The sequence below is a fragment of the Falco biarmicus genome, chromosome 3 (assembly GCF_023638135.1).
Source record: "Falco biarmicus isolate bFalBia1 chromosome 3, bFalBia1.pri, whole genome shotgun sequence".
Classification (NCBI taxonomy): Eukaryota; Metazoa; Chordata; class Aves; order Falconiformes; family Falconidae; genus Falco; species Falco biarmicus.
The window spans coordinates 107,775,152-107,801,027 of NC_079290.1; the positions used below are offsets into that span (position 1 = coordinate 107,775,152).

General features: G+C 37.3%; 1 protein-coding gene across 6 annotated transcripts; it reads left to right on the forward strand.

The window, feature by feature from the left end:
* Positions 1–25,353, forward strand: NADK (NAD kinase). 6 transcript variants are annotated; one of them, XM_056331567.1, is made up of 12 exons: positions 1–158; positions 5,612–5,825; positions 10,845–10,928; positions 15,839–15,968; positions 16,528–16,636; positions 16,875–16,960; positions 17,259–17,361; positions 18,198–18,349; positions 18,847–18,946; positions 19,579–19,736; positions 20,892–20,974; positions 22,063–25,353. In XM_056331567.1, the coding sequence occupies exons 2-12, from the start codon at positions 5,653–5,655 to the stop codon at positions 22,208–22,210; spliced, it is 1,326 nt and encodes a 441-aa protein (XP_056187542.1). In that variant the 5' UTR covers positions 1–158; positions 5,612–5,652; the 3' UTR covers positions 22,211–25,353. The 6 variants fall into 6 exon arrangements, with proteins under 6 accessions (XP_056187542.1, XP_056187544.1, XP_056187543.1 ...); XM_056331569.1 differs by lacking the exon at positions 1–158 and adding an exon at positions 624–862; XM_056331568.1 differs by lacking the exon at positions 1–158 and adding an exon at positions 3,778–4,045.
* The last annotated feature ends 523 nt before the right edge of the window (positions 25,354–25,876 follow it).

Genomic DNA, 25,876 nt, shown 5'->3' on the forward strand with positions numbered 1-25,876 from the left:
TCCTGAGGAGGCGGGGAGAGGACGATGGAGGCGCGCAGGGTCCGCCGGCCCCGCTCACTGCCTGGGAGCACCCGCGGCCGCCGCCACCACCACCGTCGGGCTCGACGTGCCGGCCTCTGAAGGGGCAGGGGGGGGGACGCTCCGCCGGGCGGGGCGCGGTGAGTCGGGGGCGCGCGGCCGGGCTGAGGGGACCCCACTGGAGGAGCGCGGCCGGCCTGAGGGGACCCCACTGGAGGAGCGCGGCCGGCCTGAGGGGAGCCCCCTCGGGGACGCGCGGCCGGGCTGAGGGGAGCCCACTGGAGGAGCGCGGCCGGGCTGAGGGGGGGCCCCAGTCCGGGACGCGCGGCCGGGTGGGGGGGACCCTCACCCGCCTCCGGAGATGCGCGGCCGGTCTGAGGGGAGCCCTCCGGAGAAGCGCGGCCGGGCCAGGCGGCTTCCCGCGGGGCGGCCGGTGCGTGTCCCCCCGGGGGGCTGCGCGGCGACCCCGCCGTGGAGCCGTGGCCGCTTGGGCTCCCGTCCCTGTCCCTGTCGCCGGCGCGGGGCGGGCGGGAGCCGCGGCGGCCAGTCCCGGGGCCGGCCCGGACCGGAGGCGCTCCTTTCCCGCGGCGGGCGGCGCTGGGGGAGCTGTGGCTGCCGGTGCCGCCGCGGGCTGCCACGGAGCGGCTGCACGGCCGGGAGGACCTCTCTGCGGGAGGCGCCGTCAGTGCGCTGCGGGAAGGAGCCCGGAGGGAGGAGAGTTTCCCGAAAGGATAACTAGTAAACCCGCTTAATTTGGCCCGCGATCGCCTGGTCACACATCAACTGTGTGCGATCCCCCTCCTCGTTTGTTTTAACATCTGCGTTTCTGACCGAAGGGATGGCGGTGAGTTTTAGGTTACGAACGCCCGTGCTTTGGTGTTGTAGGTGAGCGTGTTGGTGGTTCCGAAGTGGAAGGGTTAACAAATGGGCTCGTTTTCTCTGGGTATTTAACACGTGATAGTCATACTATCTGGTTTTTAGTAGAAATAGCACTAGAGTACGTAATCAAAAAACATACTACTAATTTTCAGCTGTTGACTGCTAACTTTAATATGGAATATTATTTCGTGGTGGGTTATTTATTTTTTTTTAATTCAGCCACACCAGAATGTGAAGTTCTAAAGGAAAACATAAAAAGGAAGTTTTGTCTACCCGATAGGGTTGTTTCTTCTTTTTTGGGTGAGAAGAGGTTTAGTGCCTTAGGGATGGAGTCATATGCATGTAATCTTTATTGGAATGTTTTCTTCAGTAAAATACAATAATAAAACCCAGTTCTCTACGTAATTAAGTGATTAAGCAAACAACGGTCTGTAGCAAGAGGGCAAGTGATAGTTTTTGGATATGGCATTGTTCTGTTATGCCCTAATACAGGGTTGATGATAAAGTACAAAATGAGGAGTTTTGAACAGCTGATGCAATTTTTAAAAAATTAGTAGAAATATTGCAGTCTTGAAGGTGTGTTAAAAGTAGCATGAGTGTTTAGTCAGGATGGACCCTACACTAATCCTCTGATCGGGATGATTTAGGGCGAGGCATTTGGCAGGAAAAGTTTGTTACAAAATAACAGCTTACAAGTATGTTGTTAAAAAAAATTGACTTGATGATTTGCAGCCTTGAGCTCCTTGTGTAGCTGCTTGCATCAAAAGATCATGTGCCTTTGTTCTGTGCAATCGAACAGCAGAGAAGATGGCTTTTTAAGATGTGAGTGTTCGTAACTCTTACTTGGCCACCTGGATGTGGATTTTGTATATATTTATATATGTGAAAGCTTAGTAGAATTCTTTTAGATATCTTTTGTAACTAGGATTGTTACAGTCGACCCAGGGGTATAATTCCTTAATAATAATTGAACAGTGTAGTAAAGCTTTAGGGATGATGCTATGGTGTTGTGTCCTTCTATATAAAGATGGTTTGATGAAACCTTTGTGAAGTTCTGGGTCGTGGGAGCATTTATTTATAATGATAGAGAAGTTGAAGGTGGGAACCTATAGTAAAAGTTTGGATACATGTGAGAGGTGGCTCAACTGGCTATTTTGTCCCCGTCACAGAAACGTGATGTTAAGTGTTTGCACTTTCTCAATTGTCTTGCATTCTGTAGCACTGAATATCTAAATGTCTTTTTTTTTTTTTTTTTTAATAAATTTTGGACATGACTTAGACCAGAGCAACCTTTTTACTAGGACATGTGCTTAAAGTTTTTAGATCCAATCCTGGAAGCTGTTCAGTGATAGTTTTGTCCTTGTGTCAAGTCTGCTTATTTAATAAAGGTCTTGTGAGGGAATGTTAATTAAATAGTACATGGGGTAAGCTGTAGTTAAAACATCCTGAATTGGAAAGTATTACTTGGAAGGAATATCAAGTCTTAGGCTGTATTTAGTAGGTCTGTACACCGTCTTACTTCCAGTTTTATGCTAATCTGATTTTCTTTACTGGCAGCATCTGTCAGATGAAGATACTTCAGACAGAGTCACTTGGAAACACACTTTATTGCTTACTGTGTAAATTAGTTCTCTGCACCTCTTTCGTCAAGGAAGGTGTGGAATAGGATGCATATGTATCAGCTGTTAATTTACTGAGAGCTAGTTCTCCATAAACTGTTTTCACAGATGTTGCATTTCCATATGCTTTGTTAACTGTTACAGTAATTTTATTTTCCTAGGCCCAGAGCAAGTTTGCAGTGTTTGGATAAAAAGGAATGAAGAGCTGGTAATCTGTGTAAGGGGGAAGCAAAGGAAAATGATGTACTGTTAACTGCCTGGGCTTGTCAAATTTTTGCGTGTGCCCATTTTGCAGTACAAATTTTTGAGAAATAATTACTTATAATTCTGACTTTTGAGACAGGATGCATAGTGCAGATATGCGTACATGCATATATGAATATCTTTGTGAAATAGCTGTTGGGGATAGATAAGAGGAGATGAGAGACTGCTCACTATTGATTTTTACTCTCAATACTTCTGAAGTAGTTCAGTAGCAGTCCATACTGAGAGCTAATTAATGATATATATAAAAACGACTATTTTGTATAATTTCCTAGGGTAATTTTGTGAGGACAGGGTTTCTTTTGGAAATACCCGGTGTCTAAATTTGATAATAAAACACAGTTGCAGTGGTTCAGTGCCTGCTTTTTGTCTTCCACCAGTTCCAATGTGTTTTTTTATCTGTCTCGTTTATTCTTAAGGAGCTGATCTCCATCGATGAATAATTATCTCCATTTTTATTGGCTAATTCTGCAAAGTGGAATGTATTCATGTATGCTAAATATTAAACTTGTCTCACTATAATAATTTTTGTTGCTATTAGCTAAGAGCATGATACTCAGTAAAGATAAAGTCAGATCTGTAATTCTTTAAAAATCAGAGAGGTGCTAAAGTATGTGGAAGTCTAGGTGTATAAAGATGCTAGAGAAGCCTTTTCAGACCCTCTGATACCAGACACTAGAATGATTTCAGGTTGTAAGGAATAATCCTTAGATTTACAACTGAAAATTAAGGTATGAGATTTTTTTTTAACATATGTTGATTGATAGACCTTTAAGTGCATCACAAGTGTGAGTAGCTACAAAGAGAGGGTAAATGAGTGTCTAGTTTTCTCACTTCTTCTATGGCTTTTTTAAAAATTGTTTTAAAATCTATTGATAAAGTCCTCTGTTAAAAAACAGAACTTAAAATCTTGAATTCTTTCTGTATTTGACAAGAAAGACTGCTAATTCAGAATCCAGTTTGTGTGAGGGAAGCTGGGGGGGGAATCCATCAGAAATGTTTGTTCAAGTCTATCTGGAATCTCTGAAGTAAAAACTTCAGAGTGGGCTAGTTTAGACTATAATTTGAAGAACAGACCATGTAAAAACTTTCCTCATGCACACACAGATGCTAAAAGACCCTTTTCAGTCAGATACTGAACATCTCATTTTAAAGTCACTTCTTTTCTGAAACTCAGGTATCTAAATTACTTGTTTTCTGTAGCTGGTTCAGAAACAACCAGCCAGACATGCATTCCCCAAAGCTTAACAAGGTTGTGATAAAAGGTAATACAAATTATAATCCATTAAAAATAATTTATGTTGTTTCAGTCAGATTTTACAGTCTGTTTACATATGTGCTTGCACAATGAGAGTAATTATGTGCATAAATCAACTAACTGGAACAAAATTTACATTAAGCTTAAAGTTGTCTAAAAATGGAGTTATTTCAGCATATTTGTAATTTTTTTAATGACTGTTTCCCAAGTCATGGTCACAGGTGATACTAAGTAATGAGTAACCAACAACTAAACACTGATACCTTTATATGTACAGGATCTCGTAAATTATTAAAGGCTGACAGTAATTGTACCTCTTTATAGTGGTATTCTCTTAGGGTAAGCCTTATCTACAGTAGGAGCAAAAGTATTTTCTAATTTGATAAGGTGGTGGTTCTGTCTAAATTAGTAATGAGCCAGTGCTCATTCTAAAATTACAACTTCGTTTTCTTGATACTTTTGTTATCTAGAAGTTGGGATGCTGTGGAACACAGTACTTGTCATTGTCTGGTAACTTTGCAGCCACATATTGTTTTGTGCGTATTTGCCAGAGCCATAGTCTATTTTAATGGCTACAGTACTGTTATGGTCCATTCTCTACATCATACATTGGGAAGTTCATCCGAAGTGATGTAACTGCTTTTAAAACATCTGCAGATTTTTGTTGAACAAACTTTTTCCCTGTTGAAATCAACAAATCAGCTCACTCGAGGATGTACTGTTCCTCTGAACAGCATTATCTTAGATACTATTTGGTTACAATTTAGTGTTTATTCATACGCTGAAAGTTGCTTTCTATTTATATTCTGGTAAGGCTTCTTCTATTTGGTTCAGATAATGATGAGAACTTACAGGATTTCTAGTGCTTTTGGGGACAGATGGTTCTTTAAAGTTTGGGGATTGGTTTGGCTGGGTTTTACTTCTGCAAAATTGCTGTCTGCTCAGCTGTTTATCTTTTTTATTTGTGCAGAGTATTTGTGGAAGTTGAAATATGTGACATTTGTCCTTACTGCATCTTGTTTGTTTTGGACCATCTCCCCAGTTTGTCACAAATCATTTAAGAACTTAGGTATCATTCTCCAGCTTGTTTTGGTCTCCTAGCTTGATATGAATCTCATTTTTTGTGAAGAACTAAAGTTTATTTAAGCTTACCTATAGCATTATTTGTTTTGCTTGCTTTGACAGATTTTTTCCTGCTATAGCTTAGAGTATTCTAGTTTTATTTGTTCAGTGTAGCTATCACTTAATAGGAGACTTTATAGTTTTCCTGAGTCTTCATTCTTTGGGAATATTTAAAGCTTTTCTTCCTCTTCAGTATCGAAAATAAATTTATTTTATCGTTGTCGTATTGAGCCTCTTCTAAATCTGGGAACAGGAGTGTTATAATTCTGTCTGGTTTTCCTTCCGGTGTCTTCTGATTACCTTGAAGAACTTGTCAATTGCCCAGATGCTTTTAAGAAGTATTTATCAAAGTGTGTAAACTCAGTATTTAATACTACGTTAATACTTTGCTAATACTGACATTTTTCTTCTCTCTCCTCCCTATCCCCTCTCTCCTGATGTTTTTCCACAGGAATTAAATTTCTCTCTCACTGAGGTTCCTTCGCTTCCAGTATGGAGATGAATCGAGAAAAGCTGTGTACCAGTAAGGCTGATGTGAGCTCGGATTCTGCTTATCATTGCTCAACATGTCATGATGATGAGGAGTGGAGCAATACTAGCCGGGGACGAGCTAAGTCACGAAGTTTGTCTGCTTCACCAGCCCTAGGAAGCACCAAAGAATTCCGGTATGGTTCTTAGTTCTTACTACCTTGAAGAAAAAAGAAAATAAATAAATAAATAATAAAAAAAAAATGTTCAGATTTTAATTTTTGCTCCTGTGTTTATATAACCATAGTCTTGCAGCTGTGACAAGTGATAATGACCGGAAATAAAAATAGTGGTTTGTGGCACTAAATAGAGAGGGAGAACCACCCTATTGTGGTCCATGCTGTGAAAAGAACTTGATTTTCTCAAGTAGCCACATAGGTGGTCATCTCTAAACTGACATTCATGTAAGCAGCTTCTGGCTGGTTGTGAGGCCTGCCTTCTGTTCCAGTGCTTCTTGGGAGATCTGAAACTGCTTTTCATAGGTATTTCAGCAACGTTCTATATGTGTGTATACAGCTTCAGCAAAACAACACGTTACTCGTTTACTTTGGATATGCCATTTAAATGCTGTCTGAAGTGAGCTTGTTGGAGCCTGGATTCAATGACGTGTTTGCGTTTAGAAATGGCTGTGTGAAATGTAATAGATCCTTTTTTTGAAGGCAGACTGCACATGAAACTACTATCTGTAGTGTCATGTATTGAAATTACTTCTTAGTAAGGAAGTTTTTTAAGAAAGTATGGGTATATTTCCAGTTAGGAGAAGTTCTTAAAGTGTAAAATTTATGAAGGTTATTGTTTGTAGCAGATAAACACAAAATACCAAAATACTAATTTTCAAATTTGAGGAACTCATTGTGCCCAAGTACTTCTAGGGTTTTGGAGTAGATTTGAGCTTTGGATACTATGATACTTGTCATATTTCAGCCTAGCTTCAGAAGTTTTAAGTACCTTCCAGAAATAAAATAGAAATGCATCTGTACTGAGCTATGTAAATTCACAGCTTGATAGTAGCTCAGGTGACAAGAAAGGAACAATTTTGTGCTTGGTTCCAGATCTTTAATCAGTAGGCAGAACTTCACCTTTTGCTCAACAAGTTACTTTTAAGGGGTTCTTAAAATGTACTTCAAAAGGTTGTTAGCCCAAATGGAAGGCAGGAGGGGGGATGGACTAAGAGCAGACCTGTAATCAAAATGGCGTGGCTGTCAAAACAGGTATCTGCAGAGTTCATAGTCTCAAAAAAGAATCAAAAGTAGAGAAACTTCTGCAAATTTTTGCAAATGCTCAAGCTAGAGCTGTAGTGCTGTGTGTTACAAACCTGTATGAGTACTTAGGTTATACGGTAACGTGAGGCAGCACAAAGTATGCTTGTGCTTGTGGATTGTTTCACAGCAATGAGAAACGCCCATTTTTTTCTCTGAGCCAAATTTCTAATCTAGTTGCAAGGCTCTTGTCATGTGGACAGCTTGGACAGAACTCTTGATTTTTGTGATCTTTGGACCCATTGTAAATATTGAATGACATGCAGTGGTGGTAGCAGTGTGTCTTGATCTTGTGGGAAGCGTAGCAGAACTTTACCTTACTTACATTGTGACCCTCTATAAAAGCATGGACAGAATCATGGAGAAGTTTCTCAACAGATGACATTTTCGTCCAGAGTTACTGCTTTGCTGGTAGGAATGTTCTCGCAAGGCAGAGCATGTATGGGTGAGGCCGAAGATCGCAGGGGGAAGGTTTATGGTGAAGGGAAGCTTAATAAAAGCCTTTATCTGAAGAGTCTAAAAGGTTAGGAAAATACTTGTTTTTCATATGTAGTTCAGAAAGTCAGTGTACTTTAAGGCTTTTGGAAAATGTTGACAAGTGCCTGTGCTCTGTCTAGTCTAGCTGTACTGTTGTGTGTGTCATAGTTAATTCATAAGACTTTACGTTGCAAGTGTGCTGTTTAACTGTAAAACTGGTGGTTTTTTCACTTCTCCACTTAAAGAACGTAGGCTTCAGTCAACCTCTGTAAAAGACCATGTGGTCTAAATTTTTCTGTATTATTATTTCCTAGCTAAATAACTACTTTTTTAGACTAGAATTGATCTTTTTAGACCCTACCTGTTGTGGGTTTGATTTAGGGTTATTGTTTACGAGGATTTTTGGTTTGTGTTTTTTCCATGAACACGTTCTTAATTCATTCACTGGCTGTCTTCAGTTCAGTGCAAAATTGTCACAAGGCATGTTGCAGAATGTCAGAAAGTGATTTCAGGCTTGTTGTGTAGCATTCAGGTTGTAGTAGCTGCCTGTCTGCTTTGAACTGCCAAGTACATTTTCTAAGAGATTATGTCTAATTTCCAGTGCATCACTGTTCATTCTTAGCAGACAGTCTTATTACAAACATTTTTAAATTCTGTTCACTGAAATATTTTACCTGCATAGATTGAGTACTAATAAACCCAAATAAAATCTCAATGAAAATGTATACCAATTATTAATTGCAGCTTGCAGAGAAAACTTTGTTTGAATCTCATGAAGGTCAGATGTGGCTATTTAATGCCTGTTGTAGGAACAGAGTTCAGCCAGTTACTGGGAGTTTCATGGAATAATGGCCTGTGTTAAAGAAGGCAAAAAGACAGTTATTTGGGAGAAAATGAGTGGAGCAAAAAGTGGAAGTGATGTTGTCAGGGTGTTCTTTCACTATCCCAGTTTCAAGTGTAATTGTTCACAAGTAGATACACACTTACCATTCCTTTACCCATATTGGTACACACATTAATCTCTAAGTAATCAGTCCTTGCTCATTTTTCTGTTTTAATATAAATAAGGTAAACTTTATAAAAACAGTACTAATCTTATGTGTCTGGATTAGTCGAGCCTGGACTTACAAATAGGAAAAAATACTTGAAAAACAAGTATCACTTCTATATGTTAGATGTAGAAAATTCAATACTCATTTTCATTATTGGAATTCAAATCTTATACATGTATATCTTATTAGACATGGAATAAATAAGATGTTGCTTTTATTCCTTAACTGTATCTTCTTAACCTGTCATCTGGTTTTGATTTTTACAGATCTCTGAGGAGTTTTTTTAGGGCTAAGAGTGAGTCATCAGGCTGGTCTGAGCTACTTTGATATAGACAATAGAAGGCAGTGCAGTAATGATTTGTTATTGCCAAGCAATAGGTTGGTTAGCAGTTCCTGCATTAATTGAATTAAGCACAGGAAAAGCATATGTCCCCCTTCTTTTTGATGGAATAATTCTAATAGCATTTACATAATCTTTCAACAGTTTGGTAACTTGGGTAAGTTTTACTCCCCTTTAAAGATTTGCTGAAGGAGGTGGGAGGGAAGTAGTGCAGGACAGTTCTGACTTGCTCCAGATAATCTCGTGCTAGAGCCTAGGAGTAATCTTGTGTTTTGGGTGGGATTTAAATTTGAAGATAAATGACATTTCAGAGCTCCCCTTTATTTGAAGAGAAAGATCATATTAGCTCTTATTAGATATATAAATGGAAAAAAATAACTTTTTTTTCCCTATCTCTTCAAAACTAATGCCAGGTGCTGCAGATATGTATCTCCATATAACTTAGAATTGAATGATTTTCATTTTATTAATTTAAGGATGATTTAAACAGCAAAAAATTGTGTTTAAATGTTCGTGACACTATTACTGTGACTTTACCATGGCAAAACAATCTGAAAGTGTTGCCTTGGTGTTGGAGATTTCATCGTAAATGCTTGTCCAGATTTACACTGGGAAACCTATTATATATATGTTACCGTATGGAGATGAAGAGCACTGATTAAGCTATTTCATGCATGTTTATACCAGATGTAATCATTCTGCATGTCCTGTTCTAAAATTGTGTGCTCTTAGATAAGATGTAGTACTTCAAGAAATACAGAAGAGAAAGTATTGTGGTCGTTGTGTCTGCAGCAGTAAAGCTCATGTCACTTAAGAATTGATGCAGACTAATCCTTTACACACACTAATGACACAAAACTTAACATTGTAGTTTTGGGGTTTTTTTGCTGAGAACATGGCCTGAAAACAACAGTCTTGGGCGTAATTTTTCATGTGCCTAGTTGTTTGCTTGCTCAGTCAGCAGAAATGAATGCATGCCAAAATATTACAGAAGAGAAAGTGCTTATACTATATAAACCAAAGCTCTGTCTTATGTTTTGTATTTTGATTGATTAGGCCCACTTGTTAAGTGAAGGTTGTGAGACTGCTGAATTACATAACAAAAACTGAAATGCTGGTACTCGGCATACTAGTTTGCTCAGCTAGTGTTATTACGGAAGTATTTTGAGTGTCTTTGGAATGTTGCCACAAGCCTCTCATTTGACATTTTCTCAATGTTATTTAATAACTTCCTACAGAATCTGAAATGTTCAGTCAGTTACTACTCAAGTATCTGGTTGAGTGCTCAGTGTTAAATACTTGTTTATGCTATCATGTTGACTATTATTTGGGATTACAACAAACTGAGGAGTTTCAGAATGTGTCAATTCTTTCTTGTTCTAGCTTAAAAAAAAAACCAACCCCAAACCAAAGCTTTTTTAATATGTAAGAATTACATACCTAATTCTGAAACAGGAATTATCTGTGCTTTGTTTCTTAAACACAGGAATTTTCCTTTTCACAGTAGTGAGACCTTGAAGATGGATTATGTTTTCATAGCTTGGAATTTATCCCCATTTTTTTGGTCTGAGAGACACATGGTACTGTTCTGTATTGTAGTGCCCAAAAGAGTTGAGACTAAATAGAATCTTTGAAGACCTTGATATGAATTCACAGAACCAACTTGAGAAAACTTGAGCACATCTTCTTTGTGGCTGTGGTGCTTCCTTTGTGCAAAGTGAAGATGAAATGAATACAAGAAGAACATGTGCATGGTACTAATATTTAGGCAGTGATTCCTTACTATGTGGAGGGGATAAAACTGTGAGTGAGGCTTCAATTAAAATTGCTTTCAAGGAGTAGGGACAGGAGTTAAGTTTTAGATTCGAAATGTAAGAGTTAGTACATGTAAAATTACGTTGGCTGGTCAACCACAAATGGCTTTTTTGTTGGTTGGGGAGCTAATTATACCCGGGTTGACTTCACATTTCTTTTCCTTATGAATTAATTTAATTTTTATATATATGTATTTTTTTTCTTTTTTTTTAGGAGAACACGCTCCTTGCATGGACCATGCCCAGTGACCACATTTGGACCAAAGGCCTGTATGCTGCAAAATCCTAAAACGATTATGTAAGTACTTGTCAAATGAATGGTATTATGCTTATTTTATGTGAAAGGAAGAAGTTCACTTTTCCACTATTCAGCCCCTAATCGACATCGTACTTGACCTGGTATTTAGAGATTTGCATGTTGCTTGATTGCCAGTTGGGGTCTGCATTTAAAAAGTCAGTCTGAGAGGAGAATGGATAGCACTGCTAAACTGTATTCTCAAGTAAAACCCCACTAGATGTGCATTAGCTTGATCTGCATGTTGAAAACTGTAATATGGGTTTGAATGTCATGGTGTTTTTTTTTCTCCCAAGTGATGATAGGACATAATCAGTATTTCTCTATATGGATATATAGTGGTTTGCCAGCTGGAATACTTCCTGCAGGATAATGGACATAAAAGGAAATTAATTTTACTGGTTTTACATTACTACTGCTTGTGGTATTCTTAGGCCCACTATCTACTACTGATACCGAGAGAATTTTACCAGTGTGCTTAACTATAAATGTTATAACTGATGTATCCGTGGCATTGCCAAGCAGTGCAACACTGTATTATGTAGTTTAGCTACTAGTAGAATGCTGCATTGTATAGTTTAGCTACTAAGTAGATAAGAACCAGTCCGAAGCAGAGACATGATCCCAGAGTGCTGAAGCAGAGCCAGGAGAAGAGAAGGTCATGAAAAGGATGAGAAGATGACAAGAGGATGAAGAAAGGATGAAGGTGTCCTAAAGGACCACCAGAGGACCCCTGACCCATTAGGCCACACATGTGTAGTAAGAGTGCAGATATGATAAGTAGTTCATGGAACTGTAAGGAATATGCCAATAGTTTCTCAGAAACGTCATTAATACATATAGATTGGCCATCTAAAGATAAGCAATGAACAAAGTTGGGGTGCACGTTGCGTGGCACTTATTCCCTGTGCATCCAGCACCAAAACTAAAGAATTTCTGCTTTCTAATGCTCCAAACCGGGTATCGGAGAGTTTTGTCTCCGATTTTTCAGTATCGCTACCTAAACTATTCAGAGTTTTTTCACAGCTCAGTAGATGTGTTTTGGAAAAAAAAATAATCAACCATTTCACATAAAAATACAGCAGGACATGTAAACAGTATTAAGTGCTGAAGTTTTGTTTAGACATGTTTTGCATAATCTGCAATCCATAGTTTAATGTCAACAATGACAACTATAATAAACACTTTCCAACATAATTGACAGTAAACTTGCTATGCGTATTAAACAGCCTTTTAGCAATCTAATTATGATATGGAAAAGTTATTGGTACCATTTCGTTTATCCCGTCAACTTGAGATACATAAAGAGTGGTGTTTCTGAATGATAGAGGAACAAAAAGTTTTATGGACAACACAAGGGAAGGAGGAGAAACTGTTCTGTGTACTGTGAAATCTGAGGGAAGCCTTCTCCATCTCGGTATTATGTGTTTGAGCTAGTAGTTTGTGGTTTTGTATTTGATCTATGGCACCTTCAAGTGTATGAATATCATTAAGGCACGTTTGCTTTTAGACTTGGCTGATAAATTTAGTGTGAAAATAAGGATTGGTTTCTGCTTGGCAGGCATATAAATGTTTTAATTGTGTAGGTTGCGTGGTAGAAAAGTGTTGCTTTTTACACCGTGTATTATATACTTAATAAATGGTGTCTTGACTTGGTCAAATGAGGAATGTCAGGGTTTTACAGATTAAATAAGTTAGTGGTCCCTATTTTTTTCCTTGAAAAAGTTTTTTTTCATTGCTCTTTCAGTTAAATGTAAGGTATTTGAGCTAAATATTTATTTCTGTAAATCTCTAGCTATATACTAGTAGTCTTTCTCAAACCAGGGTGATGGTATCCTAACTTTTTCTACAAAGGTGTGACGATAATCTTGCAGTGTACAGAAACTCTTAGCTTGCTCATTCTTTCTGTGTGTCCCAAAGTTGGTGATTTGATGTGCTGCCTGAAAACCCAGCTTGCTGCTTATATTCACCCACCTGACTGTGGTGAAGGTGCTCCTCCCCCTGGGCTGGGCCAGCATGGTGCAATATAATGAGTGTCCAGGTCGGCAGAGTACAGAGGCTGCAGGCAATACTGAAGGCACATGCTACCTGCGAGGGAGAAGACTCTTTATGCCGTGTTCGGAATAGCTGGGGAGTAAGGAGTGCTCTCAGGTCACTGAAGGAAGGGACTATTTGAAGACCAAATTGTAAATGTTTTTGTTGTGGCTTCTGAAAACAAGCAAAAGCTTTTTGTTTGTGGTGTTCTTCTCTATGGTCAGTAATATTGTTAAGCTCTCTTCACTGGAGAGGATTTAACAGAAAATTGTAGCGTTTATATACAGGCATAAGTTAGTGAAGGTATTGATGTCTCTTTAAGTGCTAGTGTTGATGATTGTAATGAAAAACCTGTTTTCTGAAGAGTTTTTTTAAGATGACCAGGTTAATTGAATGACTATTCAGTGAAAAAAGTGCTTGTGTTGTTGAGGAGAGGTCAGGTCAGATACCTCTTGATAAACTCTTGCTTGAAATGAGATGTTTTCTTATGAAATCTTGCCTCTGAAGATCTGTAATAAACGTTTTATACAGGATTTTTCTGTAAAGCCTGACAACTTTTTGTTGAGGCTGATTGTAATACTTAACTGGGGAAAAAGTTTTCAGAGAAAAATTTGATTTTGAGGTAGCAGTTTATTAATGAGTGATAAAAGCCTCAGCCTTTTCTCTTTTTTTGGAGCTATTGCATTTGCCTGATTCTTGGAAAGAAACATGAAGGTCTTAAAGCATGTCATGAATAATCTTTCATTTAGTAGAACTACGTGGAATTGGTGAGTACAGCTGAAATAGACTGTCTTTCATTTGAATGAAGTCTGTAGTAGTTCTAGGTTTATTAAATGAAAAGCAGTACTGTAATCTTTAGTTCTTCGCCAGCTTTAGGAGAAAGCTTAATCATCTTGAAATGGTTTTGGGGGTGGTTGTATTTTTTACTTTTTAACAGTATCAAGTTTCAGGGAATTTAATTTTGCAAAATGAACTTTTGTATGGGAAACACCATATAAGACTTCAGCTTCAGTTCCTTTGCAAGTGTTCGGCAGCAACATTAATGCAATTCCTTTTTTTATTATTATTTTATTTTATTTTCAGTTTAGCTATTGGTTGGTTAGTCAAGTCAGAAAAAGCCTTCCAAATTCTTAGTCATCTCAGATTCATGGCGATATATGAGAACCAAGTACGGTATCTACAGGACACCCTTACGCTGAGCCGGGGGATTGGACTAGACTCTCTGCAGAGGTGCCTTCCAATCTCTGCCATTCTGTGGTTTCTTGACTGAAAAACACAATGAGATGAAACATAATGTAATGTTGAAACTTGTATGTGATACTGCTTGTAACTGCATATTGTAGTCTTCTGTGTTATGTAATAATTTAGAGAGAGAGGGGGCACTGTTTCTTACTAAACATTTATTGGTATTACACCGCTTCATTAAGCTATAGTTTCTGCTTTATTTATATGCAGAATGTAGGCATTTGGTTATTCCACCACCTGCATCATAATCTGTTTTATTTTAACCCTTGAAGTGCTAAATCTAAATATCTTTGTAAATTTGACTTGTTCAGCATTAATACTAATCTGCTTTGCTTTATGGATTACACCTGCACTGTATGGAGGAGGATGGGATGCTTGTTATATGTGAAATACAACTGTGAAGTCATGTAGCTTAGAAGTAGGTTTAAAAGAAGGGGGAAAATACAGCTGGGTATTTCTAAATCAACTAATTGTATCGTAGAGCAACATGAGGGTTCTGTTACTGAACCCTCTTGAAAGCTGCAAAATTATTTGTGTACATATATTTAGTTCTTGAGGTTCTCAAGGCTTAGAATGCTGTCCTGACAATAGGCAGGAAGTAGTTTAAAAATATTTTTAAAAGATTGTTTGGGGTTTTTAAATTTATTTTTTTTTAAGTAGTAGTTGTGCTGCTTTAAGCAGATAAACTTGCTTTGGGTTCAACACTAAAGTAAAATTAATATCTAGATTAGAGTTTTAAAGAAATGTTGCACAAAAGTTATGTATGCTTACATATCTGTAATGTTTGCATGGAACAGAAGTGTACAGGCATCTGTTCCTATTTAAGCTCTTTTTATAAGGCTTTATGATAGGAAATATAAGAGTTGCAAATGTAGACTTCCCAGAATAGAGTGTATGTACTAAAGTTTTTTCATAGTTAAGGCTTATCTTGAGGATTTAGTACAGGTGACCCTGTGCATCGTAATTACTTGCTCTTCTCTTGGGATAGTGTTGTTTTGTGTTAGTAGAAAGACTGTAGAATTTTTGTCTGCATCTACAGGCTTCAAACTGTATTGAGAAATCTGTGACTGTATACTGGTATAAGTGAAAAAATGCTGAAGGAAATACTGCTAAAAAGAAAAAAAATCTGGGTTGGAACTATTGCACTGTTTTTTAAATTTACGTTGACTTAAGCTGTTTGACTTACAGGATTGGATGGGAATACATTTTATGCCGTTTTTATTTCTGCTTTTCTAATTGGATGTTTTTTCCTTATTTTGGATCAGCTTAAGAGGAGAGAGCACTAAAACAAGATAGAGGAAAGCATTATGGCTGGAAGCATCAGGGAAGACCTCAGTTAGTTCAAGAACTTGATCCAAGAGCTTTTGTAGTGCTTCTGTTAAAGCCCGTGTTTGCACGTTATGAGCATGGTAACAGTGACAAGAATGGACACCTTACTACTGTGTTACCATCTTAATACAGTAAAGCATTGACTGGTTTCATAGGGGAATAAGCATCATTGCAAAACAAACTATTGCATTCTTCTTTCTGTTGCTCTAGGACTGTGTGCAGTTATACGTAAGGATATATTCTTAACACACCAGAATGTTGTCAAAGCAAAATGTAGTGACATTGTCTTTTTTTCTCTTCTCCAGGCACATTCAGGATCCAGCAAGCCAGCGGCTGACATGGAACAAACCTCCCAAGAGTGTCCTTGTTATTAAAAAGATACGTGATGCCAGTCTGCTACAACCTTTTAAAGAGCTTTGTGTGTATCTTACTGAGGTAATGAAACATAAATTCTCTTTTTTTATCATAATGAAAAATTTTACATCTAAACTGTCTTCAGTTACTGGTTCTGCTGAATGTGGAATGTGCAGCATTGTATAGTGCAAATAAATCGCACCCATTGCCACTGGAAGTAGTAAAACTTGTTTCAGAGCTTAAGATCAGTAGTTAAGTACTTTAAGTACAGAGCTTTTTTTTTTTTTTTTTTGAAAAAAAAAAAGTTAAAGTAAAAACTTTCCTTTATTTTGCAGTTTTAAATTACAGGGAATGGAATATAAAAAGCTGAACCATTTAAGCCTTGAACAAACATAGTGATGTTACTGCATCGTGTAGTCTATATTCCAAAGTTTATTTTCATTCATTAGGTGGTCTGTGCATGCTGCAAAATACTCCTTAGAATTAGACCACACATTAAAAATAAATCCCACAACCACCAGATGCAGACCACTTCTGTAATATATTATTTAGATGTTTTAAATGAATGCAAATTATGGGGAGAGTCAAATATTTTGTTTTTTTAAGAGGTTATTAACAAGCTTATCTTACTTCTCTTAAGGAGAACAATATGATAGTGTATGTAGAGAAAAAAGTATTGGAAGACCCCGCTATAGCCAATGATGATAATTTTGGACCAGTGAAGAAGAAATTTTGCACCTTCAGAGAAGGTATGGTAGCGACTTCTTGAAAGCAAAGCTGAAGTATATTGCTTATTTGTCTCGGTATTTCCTTAGTCATTGGGTCAATAGTGTTAAATTAAAGTGTCTTTTGGAAACAGCTGTTGTTACATCTTCGTTGTGGTTTTTTTATATTTGTAAGTGAATGTTGCTGCACTTAATTTATGTTAAGAAATTAAGCCTGTTGATAAAACTTAATTCAAAACTTGTATTTCAATGTTGCTTATAGATTATGATGATATCTCCAATCAGATAGACTTTATCATATGCCTGGGAGGAGATGGGACCTTACTTTACGCTTCTTCGCTTTTCCAGGTTGGTCTTTCTGGGAAATAGACTTAAAGACATCTTTTCTTTTTGAAGTAATTGAAGACGGTTGGGTGTTTGTTTTTTTTTTTCCTTTGTTACTGAGTTTGGCATTTGTCCTTTGCTGTTCATGCCTTTTTTTATCAAGTCTGTTTAATCCTATACCTGCTGCAAATAATGTATGTGATGTGTTGTTTTTATTATGCACAGCTGAAGTTACATCAATAGTCAAAATATTTACAGGCAATTAGTTGAAGTATGAATTGTTTTTATTCAGTAGCTTTTAAATTCTTTTCTTTATTGATAGGGTAGTGTACCTCCAGTTATGGCTTTTCATCTGGGATCCCTTGGATTTCTTACTCCATTTAATTTTGAGAATTTTCAGTCCCAAGTCACTCAGGTTATAGAAGGTAAATTTCAGGGGACAAGGTGTGGTGTTTCTGTTTGTTACATTTTCTGTAGCTTTTTCCAAGACTAGTAAATTTCCTTAACCAACTCCTGTAGGTTGTCCCATAAGATTGAGTCTCAAGAAATGTATGCTAAACTAACAAAAGCATTTTATTGTATTGGCCCATTCAGTGCTGCTTCCCGTACTATTGTGTAAAGGAAAATGGCTAAGAAATAACTTTGTCCTGGGTGGAGTAAACAAGTATAAGATGATGCAGAACTTCAATTAAATAACATTTAAGTGTAGCTCTGAAGTATGTGGTAGTCTCTTTCTCTAAGCAGTGCAGTACCTAAATACTGAGAAATCAGGCAAGTAAAATATTTGAGGAAAGAAACACTTTGCTTCTTCAATGTGGGGTTATTTGATTTGCATCCAAAGTAGATTCCTGAAAAAAAATGTATAAAATTCTCAAATTGCTAGAATGTTGTCTTTTAATAGGTGTTTCTAATACACTAATTTTCTTTAAGCTTAGCTATTGTCTTAGTGAAGATCACATGAGCCTAACAGTGTTTTCCAATCTTGATCACATCCATATAAAACTTAAATTTTCTTTTTACATGATGAGGAAAGGTAGGAAGGACTGGGTTCCAATTTGACTTTAATTTTGCTCATTACTAGTAAAAATTAGTTTTGAGCTTTAACCAAGCGTAGACAATTGTCATATGAATGAAATTGGGAACTTTGAAAGCACGGGCAATAGATGGATGGTATTTCATACAGTTTGCTAGTCATTACAGGATTTTATTTACTGTACTAGCATATCATTTTTGTGTACTTTCTCCTATATTTAAATTCTAGGCAATGCAGCGCTTGTTCTACGAAGCAGGCTGAAGGTGAAAGTAGTAAAAGAGCATAGAGAGAAAATGACAGTACAAAACGGTATAGAAGAAAATGGAGTAGTGTCTACAAATATGGAGAAAGAAGTGGGCAAGCAAATTATGCAATATCAGGTCAGAGGTCAACATAAGCATAAGAACAAATATGCTGTTTGTAAATTGCTTTGTACTACTTTTATTATAACCTTCCCCTTTTCAGTATTTTACTTACATTAGCCCAATAGTGTGAAACTGATGCATACATGCACTAAATAATAAGGAAATGGTGTAAATCATTATTTTCTGCAATCGTAAGTGCTAATACTGTACTTTCCTGTAGTAATATTTTCCTTCTATTTTGAAAACAAAGTAGTAGTTCTAAAATGGGGTAACCCAAAGATTTTTATAAGTGAATAGAAAACCCTTGCACCTTGTTAGTAACCAGCTTCTGGAAATAATTCTTAACATCTAAAAACTTCAGCTGGCACTTGATGAAGAAGTGTAAAGAGAGTCTAATGTGGCAGGTACTAAATCAGCATGAATTTTTCAAAGGTCTGAAAACCATGTTTGAGCTTGTTATTTATTACATTGCCAAGTCAGCAATAGCAGTGTAATATTTGATGTCCTGACAGGTCCTAAATGAAGTTGTAGTGGATCGTGGTCCTTCCTCTTACCTTTCCAACGTAGATGTCTTTCTAGATGGACACCTGATAACAACAGTGCAAGGAGATGGTGAGTCTGCTTCTTGAGTTAAATTGCTTATCTGTTTGTGTGTAGATTGTTGCTGGTTTCCTGGAGGATACTCTCACATGGAAACAAAATCTCAAGCTTCAGTTTACTGGTGACAGAAAATACTAATGTGCGAAGAATAGGTATGTTTATGCGTTGGTAACTAATGTGTTCCACAACGAAGCATTGAAGTGTTGCAAGCTTTGTTTGTGGACTTGTGAAGGCAAGTGGCGTTTTCTTTAGGCATAGTATGTTAGGGCTAAGGGCAAGAAATAGCTCAGAAAAGATTTGCTTGGATATCTGGAATTTGCTGAAGGCCTACAATCTCAACTCATGAAATACAGCAGTTCATCTTCAAAGCTCTTATCCTTAAAATTATGAATGGCACTGTTAGAAAGTTGTGTAACCTCAGATCTAGAAGTTTATGCAACTTACAAGAAGCTGTAGAACAAACGTGCTGTGCCAGCATTAGTAGAGAGTTTCTGACTTTTTGTGTATTAGACCGCAGTTCTCCTGCGAAATACAAGTTGATACATTCTTTGCTTCATTTTCATAACAGTGCTGTTTCTTAGGCTTCCAAAATAACACATTGATTGTAATGCTAATGTAAGTGAAATTTGTGTCTCCTTTCACAGGAGTCATTGTCTCCACGCCGACTGGTAGCACTGCATATGCAGCTGCAGCAGGAGCTTCTATGATTCATCCAAATGTTCCTGCAATAATGATCACCCCCATCTGCCCTCACTCATTGTCTTTCAGACCTATTGTTGTTCCTGCTGGAGTGGAACTCAAGGTTAGCTTCTGTTATGTTAGTTCTCTTTCTAAGTTAAAAACTTCTGTAGTAACCTTGTGAACTTGACCAAAGCAGAAGAGGTTAGCAAATGCTATGTATCTCCTGCATTCCTTCAGTTGTGGGAGGGCTGGATCAAGTCTGGTTGAAGAATGCATCTTTGTTTAAAGTAATATACCCACTAGCGGAATACTTTACACTGCTTGTTCTGCAAAATGTGAATACATACATTTGCATTCTGACTAATGAAATTTTATATATTTTTGACTGAAGTGCTTATATATCAGTGGTGTTTAAGGGGATAAAAAAATTCTACTTTCATGGCTAAAACAAATTGCTGATTTTGAATATATTGTAGTTATCTGCAATTCACAAATTATTTTTTGTTAACTCTGTCTTGCAGAAAAAAAGGTAATACCTGAGTATAAAATGGACTTAGTTAATGTGTGTTTTTAACAAATACCCACGAGTAAGGATGAACCCCTTTGTGCTTCTTCTGTCTGTTACAAGCCCCTAGTCTGCTCAAGTTGGAAGAGAGCTAGCATGTTTAGAAGGGCTCTTCTAGGGGTGTTAAAAGATTAGCATTAAGAAGTAAATGTACACTGGGGTTTCTGTTCCTATTTTCCAACGCAGATCAAATGTTTATTCACAGCACTGTTCTCGGTCTACAACTACTTTCATGTCAGCTGGTCTAACTGGCCAATGGTAGTCAACTCTTTACTAACAGGAGCGTATGTTAAATATGAGCAGAACTTCCTAAATTTGGCAGCTTTAGATTCATTTTGTATTAAAATCTATTTTTCTGGGTTAACTGGACTGATTTTCTTGAAAGAGATACTATGTCAGTTCACGTAACTGAATTAAAGTCTGTACTAGCTGTAGCTGGAAAGTCTGTCTGGTTTATGACCTTGTAGTTATTAGGAGGGGGTTTATTGCATGTAGAAAAATATATGTATTTATAGCAGACATGAAGTGAAGGTTTGGAACTTGTGTGCCATGCTACTGCATTGTTGTTATGGACATATTACAAATTTCCATGCAACTGTAAAGTTGAGATGAGTCAGTTCTGTACTTGGAGGGAAGATGGAGAAGGTGCTAGTTCCTTGCTCTTGAAAAATAGATTTTGGACCTGAAGTTTAATTCTTTTCTCATTTTCAGATTATGCTTTCCCCAGATGCCAGGAATACAGCATGGGTTTCATTTGATGGAAGGAAGAGGCAGGAAATATGCCATGGAGACAGGTCAAGCCTTTTTTTCATTGTTGCATCTCTCTATAAGTATAGAAAATCTGGTTCTTATTCTCTTAATCTGCCAGAATGGTTGCTTGCAGTGAGGAAACAAGCTTTTATAAACACTCTTAACAGCACAAACTGCGCTAAAACCATTTAATTTCTAGCTTGAGTCTTTTAGATCTTCCTATGAAAGCAAGTGAAATGTTAGGACAAAAGCATGTAAACATTGCATGCTTGGCAAGGAAGATGGACATGTCTTTAGAAAATTCTCTAAATTTAACTTAAAGGTAAACCTTAGGAGTTTGAGAAGCTGTAAACCAACAGGAGTTGCATTGGCTCTAAATAATGCCATATGGTTTAAACTGTGTTAACTTAGTGAATGGTTGTGGTCACTTGCAATGCTATTGCCTTGAGTGAGCAGAACGCAGCATGTGAAGTTTGCTAAGGTTTTATGTGCAAAATGTGGTGGCTTATCCTCCTGGGAATAGGATAGTGATTTAAAGTAACTGTGTGATACGTGACTGGTAGACTTGCAATTCAGGCTGACTTTGGTGTTTTTTTCTCTTGGTCCATACAAGTTCCCAGAAATGGAAAATGTATAGCTGGCACGACATTCCCGTCCTGAACTGTTTGTATTTCCTCTGAGATTGAAAGATCTATAGAATAGATCAGGATACTAGTAAGGGTTCAAACGGGAGATTTGGCCCTTTGTGAGATTGTAGACTTCTTAGCACTGTTGCGTATAGTTAAAACTTGAAACTTAAAGGCCAATGTGGTGATTTCCGTTTTCAGTTGTCCCTGTGTTGTTGATGTGAAGGCAAGGAGATTCTGCCTGCAGGATGTCATGGAGTGGTTCGGTATTCTCACTGTTTCAGTGTGCTGTCCACAGCACATCCGTTAGCAATTTTAAGCCCTGCGTTCACACTGTTTAGATGAGCCTGCAGACTTGGTTATCGCTTGATTATGGAAATTCGCTGTTTTACCAAATTGTCTGAACAATAGCACTATATTAGGTAGTGAAGAGAAAATATTATTATTTTTTTTTCAATTGCTATTCATTGCCCTTGACTGACTGGGGTATTCCTGTGTTGTTGCAGTATTAGCATCACTACCTCTTGCTATCCCCTTCCTTCGATCTGTTTCCGAGATCCTGTGAGCGACTGGTTTGAAAGCTTGGCTGAGTGTTTACACTGGAATGTTCGGAAGAAGCAAAATAACTTTGCTGTTGAAGAAGAAGAATTTTGAGTGTCTACATCTAACAAGACTCATGGGAATGGAAAGTGGCAGTATCCCTTCTATATGCTTGGATTTTTAAGTTTTTGGCTAACAAGTGTGGTCACCATCTCAGACATGTATAAGGATTATAGTTTATATCTGTCTGATCTGCTGATGGCTGGAAATTATTGTGCTACTTCCTGTCCACCAAGGGTAGAAATGGAAGGAATTAGGCTCTGATTGTTGTGATCCAGTGTGAATTTCCTGCAAATGAGCGATCTGAAAATGGTTTATTTCTGATTGGCATTGACAACCGCATCTGTAGATTTGATTGTAACCTATAACTTAACGATAATATGGTAGACTGAATGTAGATACATAATAGAAAAGTGGCAGTAGAAAAGTGGCATTCAAATATTCTATTTAATTTGGTGTATTTGTAATTCCATTTAAGACTGCTATGCATATAAAGTCTCAAAGAAATTTTCTTTCTTAAAAAAAAAAAAGAAGCTTCTCTTTGTTAGCTTAAGTCTTGCCCAGAACGGCTCCCCATCAAGGACAATGCTTAAAATACTTTCTCCTTACTTGCAAATGTGACACACTGTGAAGAAACGCCCATGAAGAATGTTTTTTATTAATTGGTGGAACTAGTAAAAAAAAGATTTTTTTTTTATATATCTGTCTTACGCCTGTTAGAGCAGTGTTTGACCTTTGGCTGTCATCACTGTGTAAACATCCACAAATAGCATGGGCGAGCATTAGTGTGGGCTTAGCTGGTTATGACAATGATCTCTGTTTTTGTAGCTGAGCTAGTGCATAGCTCTGCAGCTCCTGTTGGTGGGAATCATCAGTGTGTTGGTTTTTCTTATTATTTCTGTTTGATTCTCTGGAATAAATGGTAGTATTAGAGACTACAAAGTGAAAAAAAAAAAAAAGTGTTCAAGTAGAATCTGGACTTCAATTACTATTACATTGTCTAGTTCCACCATTGTCTTGAAGAAAAGAATATTCTATACTACGCCCTGAATGCCCTCAACTTCCACAGATACCTTCCAACTCTTGGTGCTGAGTAATACAGAGAGGGATACTGCGTCATAGGTAGGCTGAAAAATGAGAGGACACATTCCCAGTAGAGTAGCAATGGTGCCTTCAGCACACTCAAGATATTCTAAGTCTCATATTTACTTTTTTAAGATGCTTTCAAATGTTTCTAACTTCTTTATGTACATATTTTATTGTATGTGCTTTTATGAAAGAAAAAAAAAAACAACAAAAAAACTAGTTGGGGGGAAAAAAGGGTTTGTACTATACTTTAACTGAAAAGTATCAAACCCAAGTATAATGTTTACATTTATGTTCTCTGTGGTGCAGTCTCATGATCATACTATTCAAACAGCATTTTCAAAGTCTTGCTGCATTGGTCATGAAAGGAATGGACATCATGTGTTAAATTTAAGCCTATGGCATAATATTGTGGAGGAATTAATTTACTGATTAAGATGGGATTTCCTTGAAAGTGGAGTGAGAAGCTTTGTTGAACTTTTCATGATTGTCTTATGTTGTTTATGTGGTCCAAAGTGGTAATGGGAAATGTATAAATTTCTGAACTCTGCCTAACCTGCTGTCCTCTGATGGTTTAAACAATGTCTGTTCCATTTTGGATACAGCCCTAGTCTGTCTAATTTTATTAAATCCAGGTGAGAGCACTTTTCCATGAAATAGTAGTAAACTCTTGGTCAATGATACAAATCACACTGAAAATGTGTTAATATAAATTAATACACAATTTGTAAATTTTGTAAAATAGAGTATTGGTTTAATTTGGTCTAAATAGACAAATTTTGTGATTTCCTGGAGAAAATCCAGATAGCTTTTGGGATTTGTTTTTCACTTGAACCTGCAGTAATTGTTTTATCACTGTTTTGAAGCTACTTACGGGTTTTCTAGGTGGAGTATTCAGTTATTTAATAACTATTTACTTTTTGAACTATAGAAGTGTCAGACTTTTAGCTTTGAAACTTATTTTATTTAAACATGCAATAATTGAGAAAAGGAACAGGGTATAGTGGCTATATAAATGTTTTGTTAAGCGGAAAACAAGCAGAATACTAGGCATGCTAGGAAGTGGAAATCATTTTGCAGAGGTGAGGTGAAATGGTTAATGAGCCTTATCTAGTATTTTTTTAAAGATAAAACTATATTCAGCACTTTTTATTTATGCTTTTTATAATAGTAAAGCTATTATTGATTAAATTGCTGAACTTTAATTTTCAGAGTGCATAGTTCATGATATCTGTTATCAAAATTTACCTAACTAGTTTCTTCAGATTAGATCTAGATTAGGAGTTGTCTTTGAATTTATCACGCACTGCAATTGCATTACTGGCTTTGAGGCTTTTGCAGTTTTGCTTGTACAACTGTTGCCGCTTGATAACAATCTTACTTGGATCACTGATCAGCCAAGTAGAGCGCTGCAGTCACTGACTGAAGGAAAGAAAGTCACATGATGACTTTAGTTTTTGCTTTTTCTTCAAAAAGCTGCATTGATTATAATTGTCCTAGCTGCTTTATATCAAAACACAACCCAAATTGTGTTAATACATGACAAATTTATCTAACTGTACGAAGTCCATTTTCAAGGCCTTTAGTCCGCAAACCAGCGATTCACAAGCAGGCTAGTGAGGTTTAAACGGCAGTTAAGTTTTGCATATTTAACTGCTTAAAGTGTGGGCAACTTCTGTTCAAACCACAGCTGAAGCAGAGAAAAGCTGTAATGCACACTTGGTTATATTGGCAATACAAGCTCATTTTGCTGATGTAGCTTACTCAAAGTAACTTGTTTAAACTGTACTAGTAAAATAGGTTTTTGCTGATTAAGAGCAGTGTGTCTAATATAAGGGTTTGTAAATATCACTGCACCCACAAATCCTTTCCAGTCTGCAAAGGGCCAAGATGGAAGCCTGGAAATTAATAATTTTTTTTTTTTTTAAGTTATTCTCTAGTAGAGAATTTAAGAAGTTATTAACATGTAGTATGGCATAAAGCAGTGTACTGAAATTTGAAGAGAGGAAAAATCCTGTTACATATTGTTAATGCTTTGAAAACTTGTTTTAAATATTGTTGAAAACAAATATTTTTCAATCCTTTCAATAAAAGCTTTTTGTAAAGTTGGATTTGTAAAGCAGCACTTTGACTGTTAAGAATATAAAATTAGGTACACACGATTACTTGCTTGGAAGGCAAATACCCAGTGTGGGGTTTTAATCCACTGTCTCATGGGACAGTAGCATCTGCTTTCTGGAAACATACCCAAGGCTCTTTTGAATGTATATGTCTGATACCAATCTTTTCTCAAAAGTTTCAAAATAAAAGCTGGATTTGCTGTGCAAGTTGAAACAAATTTTCTATACAGCTAGATGTGCTACATGAATTATGCTTTTGAAGGCCCAAGAGGAGAAAAATGAGGAAAGAAATAAGATAAGGGCAATAATCTGAGATAATCTTGATTGCTCACATAGGCATCGGGTGGCAGGATGGATTACAGCCGTCTCGGGAAGTACAAAAAAAACCCCCCTTATCCCGGATGTGAAGATCAACCCAGCTTGTACTTGCTGCTGTTCCCTGTTTAATTTAATCTGGGTCTTCCTTCTTCTGCAGCAGTCCTACCTGTCTTGATGATGGTGTCGTGCTCCTTGT

Coding starts and splice junctions, on each gene's coding strand:
- NADK (XM_056331567.1), top strand. CDS start 5,653: ATGGAGATGAATCGAGAAAAGCTGTGTACCAGTAAGGCTGATGTGAGC. Junction 17,362..18,197: donor AGTCACTCAGGTTATAGAAG/GTAAATTTCAGG, acceptor TTTAAATTCTAG/GCAATGCAGCGCTTGTTCTA. Junction 18,947..19,578: donor AACAACAGTGCAAGGAGATG/GTGAGTCTGCTT, acceptor CTCCTTTCACAG/GAGTCATTGTCTCCACGCCG.